The sequence below is a fragment of a genome, unplaced genomic scaffold, assembly GCF_019419815.1.
Source record: "Pyrus x bretschneideri cultivar Hongxiangsu unplaced genomic scaffold, Pyrus_bretschneideri_v1 Contig72, whole genome shotgun sequence".
NCBI classification, from domain to species: Eukaryota; Viridiplantae; Streptophyta; class Magnoliopsida; order Rosales; family Rosaceae; genus Pyrus; species Pyrus x bretschneideri.
This window is the reverse complement of record NW_025999812.1, coordinates 2,023,443-2,034,330: the sequence shown is the minus strand read 5'-3', so window position 1 is coordinate 2,034,330 and position 10,888 is coordinate 2,023,443. Positions and strand designations below refer to the sequence as shown.

At 37.0% G+C, this 10,888-nt stretch overlaps 1 protein-coding gene across 1 annotated transcript; it reads right to left on the bottom strand.

Moving 5' to 3' along the window:
• Window positions 1-4,578: 4,578 nt before the first annotated feature.
• On the bottom strand, window positions 4,579-7,478 carry LOC103937887 (AUGMIN subunit 1). Its single transcript, XM_009347861.3, has 6 exons — window positions 7,132-7,478; window positions 6,887-7,019; window positions 6,575-6,709; window positions 6,344-6,467; window positions 5,065-5,202; window positions 4,579-4,977 (listed from the first exon to the last, which is right to left on the bottom strand). The coding sequence occupies exons 1-6, from the start codon at window positions 7,394-7,396 to the stop codon at window positions 4,870-4,872; spliced, it is 903 nt and encodes a 300-aa protein (XP_009346136.2). The 5' UTR covers window positions 7,397-7,478; the 3' UTR covers window positions 4,579-4,869.
• Between the last annotated feature and the right edge of the window lie 3,410 nt (window positions 7,479-10,888).

Below are 10,888 nucleotides of genomic sequence, written 5' to 3'. Positions count from 1 at the left end.
GTATCGCATGCTTAGCTTTTCGAAAAGGGCTCCTAGTGATCACCCACCTTTCGAAAAATTGATCATGGGTGAGAACATAACCCTATCAAACTCTTACGCTTTGGTAGAGAAGCACACACTGTGGGATGAGGCCAAACAGTTCTGCGTGAATGAGCAAAAAATAAGCACATAAACCGTTCCCTAAATAGAGATGACGCAATACCTAAGGCGTTCACCAAGTTCACAATTCTAATTGGCTAGATTCTCCGTAAACTCAAGAATGAACCATGGTTCGAACTGCCACCACCTGTGAAGGGTGATCTTACCAAGATGGATCAGACAAAGTATTGCGCATTCCACCAAGAACCGAGTCACATTACCAACAGTTGCCTAAAATGGAAGCAGTACCTCGAGGAGCTGACGAGGGAAGGCTGGTGCGACGAATACCTCGACAAGCCAACTACACGGCCTAAACAAGCAGCAGAAGTTGACATTAAACCCTCATTGAAGACAATGAGGATTAATGGCATCTTTGCCAAGTCAGAGAACCTTGGTATGTCACCTCCCGAACTCTGTTTAAACCTTTCCCAATAAGTTTGAAGTCCCAAGCAGTTCGGCGAACAAGACCTCACAGGCCAAGGATTATCCTAGTTGTTATGCAGTTTCTACCTTCCAGCATAGTTGATGTATTTCTTTATTCTCAATGAAGATCCAAGAAGTTATTTACAAACCTAGCTCAACTGCTGCCTACAACACCTACTCAAAACCCCATTTGGGTAAGCTTTCCAGATCGAGAAGGTAAACTAATTCCCCGACACCCATCTGGGTTAGCTTTCTAACTCGATAGGGTAAACTAATTCCCTGACACCCCATCTGGGTCGGGTTAGCTCTCCAGCACGAGAGGGTAAACTAATTCCCCGACACCCATTAGGGTTAGCTCTCCAGCGTAATAGGGTAAACTAATTCCCTAACACCTATCTGGGTTAGCTATCTAGCGTAATAGGGTAAATTAATTCCCCAACACCCATCTGGGTAAGCTTTCCAGTGCGAGAAGATAAACTAATCTGGAACATCCAGACGTGGATGGGGGTACGACTACTCAGTTTCCCTTGAATGCAGTGACTACCCGCGCCGGACGACTCCCAGAATTGGCCACAATAGTCCTTCCCTGGAATAGACTTAGCCAACTGAAGGATTCAATTCTGCGGGATCCCGAGTCTCTAACCGGAAGAGATGCTAAGTGTAGGACCCCTGCCCATGAAAGAATTCTCATGACAAGATGGTCTGTCCTCGACGTGCAAATCTTCATGAAGTGGCTTGATTTTAAATTGTTGTAATACAAGTTAAGCAACCTACGGAGTCAAGGCCGCGACTCAAAAGGATATGGCTTCTGAGGCGCGATTTCGCCTACACCTCATGCCTAAAATGCCTTCTAGAGCCAAGGATGACTCCTTAAGTGGTTATGCGGGTCTACAATTTAAGTTTTGCTGGAACAAAGCTGAGGTACGACTATAGTGGATACGCGAGCTCCTCTACTTAAAAATCTATAGAATAATATTAAAAATAAAATCCAATAGAAAAATATATCTTGGGAGAATAACTAAGGAATATGCTAGGTTGTTGGAGATTATGCTGGATAGTTGGGGAACACCTATTAATGGGTCAGTTTAAAGAGAGAATAAAAAGAAGAAAAATCAGCAAGAGAATGCACTCCAAACGTTGTCGTCGTGGTATTCATCTTCTTCAAACTCAAAGTGCAACGTATGCAACTAAACTTTCAGATATGGGCCATTTTAAAAAATTAAAAAAAAAATTACGCTCAATTGAACGCCTTGGGCTCATCTTGACCACGTCTACGCAAGTTTTAGCCTACTACCACTGGACAAAGGCTATTTCACCGCCACCCCACCTCTGAAGCCGCCTTGCCCCACTTTGGGGAACGTTTTTTAAACACTGCAACCACATGATTTTCAAATGAAAAATAGTAAATGGAATTTGCATTAGGGCATATAAGGCCAATGCAAGCAGGGAAGTTGTACAATGCATTTACTAGCTGCTGAAGAGGTCATTGAATTGAATTCTTACTTTGCCACCAAACACATTTTCTTTGAGTAAATGGTGACCCATCCAAATGAGTAAATTAATGGGAACTTTAAAGAAAAGTTCATGATATTGTTCACTTTAACGAAAAATCACATTTTTACACTAAAAAGTCAATCATGGTACTATTCACTTTGGAGTAGGATTCTCTCCCGTCCTATTCTCATCCCCTTCCCTCCCCTCCTCTCACACATTGTTTTTTGTCTTATTATCTCTATAAAAAAAATCAATATAAGATATTGACGTGGCTTAACCGTGACCGTTCAAATAGGAGGGGAGGGAATGGGAGAAAGATTAGAAGGGGAGAGAATCCTCCTCCATTCACTTTACCCTTTATTTTGTCCTTATCGTTAAAACTCAAAGTTTTCAAGTCATTTTCATTAGTTTTCCTTAAATTAATAGCTAGGGTTCAAGTTCAACCAACCAAACTGCTATATCATTATCATCATCTGGCAGATATATGTGGAACATACTAACTTTTACATCATTACAAACTTAACTTTGTCTCCTTATTTTAAATTAAGAAAAATGAAAATTTGAAAAAATAATACAAAAAAATATGTTACATATATTTTTATGGTGAATTTCGGAGTTTGCTGTATCTGGAAGGAAATTTGTGCTGGCAGATTTTCTAAGTTGGAGCTAACAGAAAACTTGCGCAAAAATGAGAGCAATAATGTTTTGAAACTCATACAGTCGACCTCACCTAATAGAATAAGGCTTTGTTGTGATTATAGATTTTCTAAGTTGATTTTGAGCATGGTTTTAGGCTAGTATTGGGTAGATAAAGATGTTAGATTTTGATTGTATGTAGTTTGATGTGTCTGGTTTGAATATATGCAATTTGGGAGACAAAGAATGTGATTTTGGAAAATTTTCATGATAATATAGTTTGTAACTATCATGACAATTTTTCTTTTCAGTTTATAAAATTATATTCGGTTGTTGTCCGTTTGTTCTTCGGTTAAATTTTCATGATAATATAGTTTGTAACTATCATGACAATTTTTCTTTTCAGTTTATAAAATTATATTCGGTTGTTGTCCGTTTGTTCTTCGGTTTGTATGTTTATTATGCGTACTCTTATTTTCAGTTGTATAAGTTTTTTGAAGTAGATGAACTTTTGATAATTAAAAAATATCTGTTCATCGTTATTACTTTGTGTAGAAAGATTGCATTGTATTTATTTGAAATTTGATTTATCTATTTTAGGTTTTAACATTTCTGACGTTTTCAAAAGTCACCATTTTGCTCCTCAATGTTCAAAATCGAGCAAGGTCATCCTCCACATTTGCTTCCCACTTGCTCCGCACATCATTTTAATCTCTGCCACTAAATTTGATCGTATGTTGTGCATACATTATTTTTCAGAGAACTTGCATGGAATGAGTTGACTAGCCTCCAGCACAATAATCAAATCTCATATGGAAAAATAAACTTACACACGACCTTGTATTATTAGACTAGAACACCATCATGAACCCGTTACATAAGTCTGCATTTTTAAGACCAATTCAATGGTTGGGTTAAAACCCAAAATTTAAGTTTTCAACTCGGCCAAATTTAACCCAGAAAATGAGCTAAGAATAGTGGTTGGGACCTACTTACTAACGCTTGGCCACTAGTGGAAAGACTAACGACCATTTTTTTTTTAACAGACAGCCTGCGTGGTTAGACTATTAGACCATCTCCAACCCTTGAGTTAAAACTTTAAAATTTTTAACCTAGAAAATTTAGGTTTAACCCAGAAACAATTTTTATACTCCAACCCTTTTGGGTTAAATTTTTAGCGTAGATTATTAAAAAATGTATTTAGGATAATTTTTTTCTAAAAATAACTTCAAAAAAAAAACCAAAACAAAAAGATTATGTTGACCATCCTAATTTAATTTTATGAACATTTAGATTCTGAAAAATCACTAAACCGACACTATAAAACTCGTGGAACATTATAAAAGAATATGAAACACATGGTTTTTTCTACTTATTTTAGCTGTTAGATTTAAATTTGAACTGTTAGATCTTCTTCTTTTTTTACCATTAGATTTGATCATATTAGATCTTAACTATTGAATTCAATGAATTTATAATTATAAAACTAAAAAAATGCAAATATATGGTGAGCCACCTCACTAACCCAGGAAGAATTTTAAGCTAAATTTGCCTCAAAAATAAATTTAGGGTCAAAACTCATATTTGGCCCAACGGTTGGAGCAATAGATTTAGAACTTAAAATTTGAGTTTTACTTCAAGGGTTAGAGTAAGTCAAAGAAAATTGCTTTAATCTTAAAAAAATAAAAAATAAAAATAAAAAAAATATAAAAAGCGCATTCATTCATACCCAAGATACTAAGTTTAATTTAACCCATCCTAAAATGCTAATATTGAAAAATATTGTAAACAATATTTATTATATGACCGTTTACTTCTGGATCAATATGTAATATGAAATTAGTTAAGACATTTTTTATGTAAATATGAAAAAATACAAACAAACCCTATAAAAGACAATTTCCATCAAACTTAAATTGGAGTGTTAAACAAATCAAAAATAAGAGAAGCGGAAATAATGAGACCACAACTAGTGCAACAATCATCGGATCGACACAGAAGCATTGACTCGTTTGCACTCGAGGTCTCATATTCGAAACCCCCTTCCCGTAGTTTAGATGAATTAGTGTAGATTATCCTATTGTTTGTCAAAGAACAAAAAAAAAAACATTGACCCGTTTACCAGTCCAACAACTATATATATTTTTACAATCATACAACAATAAGTTTACTGGTGCATTACTCTGAAGTGGCTAAAGCTGAATGCAATACATCTTCGAGATACTTCTCCGCAGCAGCATATTGCCTTTTCTTGTCCTCAATTGCTAAAGCAGCCAAAGCTTTATCCTGCACACATACGTATCTCATCAACCTCCCAATCTTTCTAGGACCTGAAGAAACTGTGATACAAAATTAACCAAAGTAGAAAACTACCGGAGGCAAGTCTTGGTAGCTTCTCAAAGTATCAAGGACGGGCTTTGTCTTCTTCTCTAATTCCTTTCGGCGCTCAGCCAATTCAACCAGCACCCCGTGGCTAATCTCTGGTGTGTAGCCCACGCGATTAAGAGTATCCTGTCCAATAAGTTTACAGCACAACTCTTATTTGGAATAAATAAAGAAAATTGGGTTTTCAAAGCCCATATTTTATAAAAAGCAAAAAATTTGGATGAGAAAATGCATTCTTCTAGTGACTTCTTTCACCAAAAGCGTTTTCAGTCATTTTAAAAGCACTTCCAAACAAGCCCTAATTTGTTACTCAACTTCTTGCAACTTGAGCTTAACAATTTCCACAGTTAAAAAATTCATAATTTTGTAAGATACTGGAATTCTTATCACATTTCTATACACCATTAAATATATATCTTCTTTTTCCAAATCCAAATTTTCTTTGACCTCATAGGAGGCAATTCTGCATTTGTATAGCATCTCTTCCTCCACTAGCACCACCCAAAAAACTCATGGATGCATGAATATTATATATATAGGCACCACCTCACTGAAATGGTGCCAAAATTTATAGCTTCAGTTTGGATGTATAACAAGATACTCTCCAGATAATGCAATTTGTTCTATACTCTTACATACTGACGCTCAAGAAATATCCACCCAGATGAACTGGAACATGCAGATAATGCAATTTGTTATATGAGTGTCTTAAACAGAGATTCCTTATCCTCACCTTCGTACAACCACCTCCTACTATTCACACACCAAAACACAAATGGTAACAGCACCATCTACGCAGTCTGTTCCAGAGACTTAGCCATTTCATGTTATCTCGCCATTTAAAAAAAAAAAATTGATTTGAGTGCTTAAGAGCATATATTCCTTCCAAATAAACTAAATTACAACATTTAGAACCAACATAACACCACCACAGGTCCACAGAGAAAGAGAGAGAGAGAAAGAGAGAACTAGTGGGTATAACAGCATTTAGCTCTCCATTCAATCAAGTTAACAGGATGATGTCATTACTAGATTGAACCCTAAAAACTTAGTTCCAATGGCATCATCTGCATGGAAAAAAGCTATCACCGGTTCTTTGACCTCTTAAAATAATGCTTTCTCACTAATTTCATCTACCAGTTATGGGAGTGTTTTGCATCAAAATACATTTTAGGACTCATTCATTCTCTCTGAATTCATTTGCTACTAGTCATTAACCAAACTTTGACACCAACAAAAAGAAAATGCAGGAACCGAAAATAAATACCTTGAAACGGACAGTCTCTTGATTGTATTGTTTCTCCTTGCCAAGCATCAGCGCCAAGTTGTTCTTCCAATGCTCAACATGCTCCTCACACTGGCCTGCATCATCTTCTAGTTGGGCAAGTGTTCTACCAAAGTTTGAAAACTTAAGACACTCAGAAAAACCAATATCCCACATATTAAAATCCATACTCTTAACTTTACAGTTCTTGGAACATATCCAACAAGATCATACCTTTTCAAATAAGTTAACCTGGATATCGCCTTTCGAGTATAATCAAGAAGAACATTAGACTCTTTTTGCGCTTTAGCCCTCTTCTCCTCCACACCCGTCTTCCTCAACGATATATCCCCCATCGCCACAAGAAAACTGAAACGCAAATCTCTTATGTCAGTTCAGCATTCAAACAACAACGTACAACCCACATTTCATATGTCATTTAAGAACTCAAACAACAATGTAAAACCGACATTTCTTATCATTATTTAAGCACAACGAGTCAGTATTCGAAGCACAATGTAAAACCCGGGATTCGAAAATACACACCTGCTGAGCTCAGTGTCTCTTATATTCAACAAATTGGCTACATTGGCTAAAACCTGAGCTGAAGACACCACGTTCGAACCCAAACCCTCCTGTGCCAAACCCACACTCTCCAATATCTCTCTGATCCTCGCAGCTAACACCCACACAAACACAAAAATTCAAATTTTGAGTAGAAAAACACATACAAATACACAAATTAAACAACATACACAGACACACACGAAGAAAATTGAAACAGCAGATACCTTGGGCTCGGTATTCGGAGGCTTTGAGGCGGAAATCGGAAGCGAGAATCTTGGAAGCTTGAGTTTGGGCTTGGGAGAGAGTGGCAAGGTTGTGTAAATACGCCACCGAACGAGGGGTATATTCGAAATCGGGCACTTCTTTTCCGGCTTGGGAGAACTCTTGAGTGAGCCATTGCTTTACGTCGCCGATTCGAGATGCGTCTGAACCGCCACCGCCGGCGCTGCTGCTCTTCGACGTCGTTTCGATTAGAGAGGGGTCGGCCATTGTGCGGAGGGATTGCTGAGTCGACTCAGTGCATCGTTGGCTCGTTAGTTGGGGAATTATTTGATCTGTATTACATTGAAACGTTTACTTGTTTGCTTTTTAATTTTTAAATCCCAAAGTTGCTCTTTTTTTTTTTTTTTTTTTTTTCGCACGAGCTCTTACAACTCGTTTGAATGTGTTTTTAAAATCATTGAAAATGTTTTTAGTAAAAATATTTTTGGAACCAATCATTAGTAAAAATGCAAGTAAATTCTGGAAAAACACTTAAAATGCTTCCTTGAAGAAGCACATAACTGGTGTTTCTTGCATAAAGCACTTCAGATGCTTTTGGAATCAAAAAACATTTTCTCTAAAAAAGCCTTCAATCATTTTAAAAGCACATCCAAACGAGTCCTAAAAACTCGTTTGTAAGTGTTTTTAAAATAATTAAATATTTTTTGTTGAATTGTTTTTGTAACCAATTCTTAGTGAAAATGCAAGGGAAACCTGAAAATGCACTTGAACTACTTCCTACAAGAAACACATTGCAAGAAGCACGTTAAGTGTTTATGAAACCGAAAAACATTTTCTCTTAAAGCGCTTCTAGCATTTTAAAATGAAATTAAATTGAAAATAAATTGTGTTAAAGAGGAGTTTGAATGGCCTGGAGTCATAATCAAATTCTTGTAATGAATCTAGCAAACTAGATTAAACCAACTTCAGCGTCAAATTGTCAATTATCACCTTCTTTGGAATTAATTGTCATTTCCCAATTTATTAAGAGCAGTTCCAGCATGGGAACCCTCCCCCTAGGCAATACACTATGTTATCCACCTAGTGAACAGTAATTGCCCTTAATGAACAGTAATCGTCTTTTGCATCTCCACCGGTTCATATCAATAGCCCTGCCAATAGGCAATTAAATATTAGTTTTTTTTTAATTTATAAAATAGTACAAAATAATTATGATGGCTTTAATGTGCAAGTTGCATTAAACATATATTTTAATGGGTTTTAAAACCCACACTCTTGTGACATCAATTCCATCAGACATTATAACTCCCCATCACTCTTTCCTTCTTTCCCTTACTCAGCTAGCTCTCTCTCTCTCTCTCTCTTTTACACACACACACACCACATCTCATCGTTCTCCCTCACATCTCTCCCTTTCTCTCTCTACCCATTAAACTCTCTCTCTCTTCACTCAGCTTTCTCTCTTGTAGCTCTCCTCACTATCTTCCCCGTGGTGCAAGCCAAATAACCACCACACCATCTCCAAATGTCGCCAAAACTCCCCAAAATTCACTCAAATTTTTCCAAGGGTCTATGCAACTCACTCTTAACCCTTGACCATGGGAAAACCCAATGGAAAACGAAAACTCGGTTGTGTAGCTCGATGAATGTTGGCAAAACTTTTACTCCTTCAACCACGATAAGCCTAGATTTCTCACTCTCAAAATTTCCCTCGAGTTTTTGGTAAATATTCTTAGCATGCATGCACTTTTCAGTGCATTTGAAAGAAAAATTTCCTTACTCTGTTTTCCCATCAAAGTTTGTAGGATTCCCAAGCCAAACCCAGCCAAATCCCGTTGGTTTGGTTAAGTTGAAGGCATATGATGATTTTGCACGACCCCTAGACCACGGGTTTGAGCTTGCATGCTTGAATCCACTTCGAAATCGACGAAACAAAGAAATCCAACTTTGGCCGTCACTTTCAGGGGATTTTCCAACAAGCTCTGGCCAACTTTTGGTCTTAAAAAAATATAAAATTAGGCTAACACCAGGATGATGTCAGCCCTGGCGTCACATCCACTCGGGCTCTCAAGCTAGCAATTCCTCATAGGCCCGGAGCTCGGGCCTCCACTCTCCCTCGGGCTACCCATGCTGGAGCTTCAAGGCCGGGCTATCTGGCCCTATTTCATCCCCTGTCCCCAGAGCACCAGCCCACGCTAAAGTTGCTCTAAGGCACTCCAACCTTCTTTTCCAAAACATGGGTGAGTAACTTTAATTAATCTCTCTATATATAAAACAAAAAGGTGAATCATTCATAATCTCCAAAATACCCCTTCATAATTAGAATTCTAAAATTTAATTAAAAAAATCCAAACTAAATTAAAAAAAATCAGATGTAAAAGAGCAAGTTATCACATGCATGATCGTGTGGTAAAATATTAGGACATCGATAAATGTATGTGGTGGTGGTAATAATGAATATGTATCTCAAGTAGATGAAAGTTGGTGAGGGTTCCTTCAATAGATTGAGATTAATTGTATGATATAGACAAATTGTCATTTTATGACAATTCAATTTTCAAATAAGGGATTTTAAACTGATAATTTGAGTTCTCAAGACGCATTTAAAATACACCAAAAGCTTTCATTCAGGCCAAATTTGGCCGACGAGTATTTATCAAATATAGTCAATATAGCCCCTAACTTCAAAAATGTCATTTTTTATAAAAACTTTCAATTTGTTGTGGCCTATATTTATCCAATAGGGGAGAAGGGGCCGGTGGTATAGAGAATATATATATATATATATATAGAGAGAGAGAGAGAGAGAGAGAGAGAGAGAGAGATGTTTGTTTGTAGGATTGTGTAAAGGATGTGTTATTCCCCTATCCAGTGCCTTTATTTATAGTAATAAAGGAAGAAAGAAATTCTTCTCCTCCAAGGAATACAAGTCCTAATAGGGAAGAATAATTAGAATAAAATCTAATCTAGGATTTACACAATCACACTTAAATAAGTAGTTTATACACTCCCCCTTGAGTGTGTAAATACTCAAGTAGACTCTGGATCATGTAGAGTTGAGGAAGTCGACTCGTCGGCACTGATTTTGGGAACACGTTAGTCTCAAATAATGTAGGAACTTGCATATGGAACCAAGTCTCACAAAAAACCCTATGGCTATGGTAAAAACCCGAGTAAGGACAAAATCCATAGCCTCAGGAAAAATGCGTGAGTAATGCAAAGTCAAATGAAACATCTAGGGGACGTCATTAGGGATATGATCAACCCAAGGTTGGTGCCTCGTCAAAACCTCATTAGGTAGCAAAAATCTAGTGGGAAAAATGCTTATAATTGTAGGGAAAAGAGTATATTAAGATCAAGCAAGTATACTTCAAGATACTCCCCCTAAGTTTGACATAATTCCAAAGAAAACTAATAATGTTACAACTCAGAAAGTTTATGCATACCAATTCCTTGAATAAGCTTCTAAGACGTTGTCTTCGGTAGTGATTTGGTGAAGAGGTCGATCAGATTGTCTTGTGAACGGATTTGCATGACTTCAATCTTTTAATGCTCTTGCTATTGATGTGAGAAGAAGAACTTCGGCGCAATGTGTTTGGTGTTGTCTCCTTTGATGTAACCCTTCTTGAGTTGTTCAATGCATGTTGCGTTATCTTCATAGATCATTGTCGGGATGTCAACGACGAGGTAAAGATCACAAGAGATTCAAATATGGCCCACAACTGCTTTCAGCCAGAAGCATTCCTGAGTTACTTCATG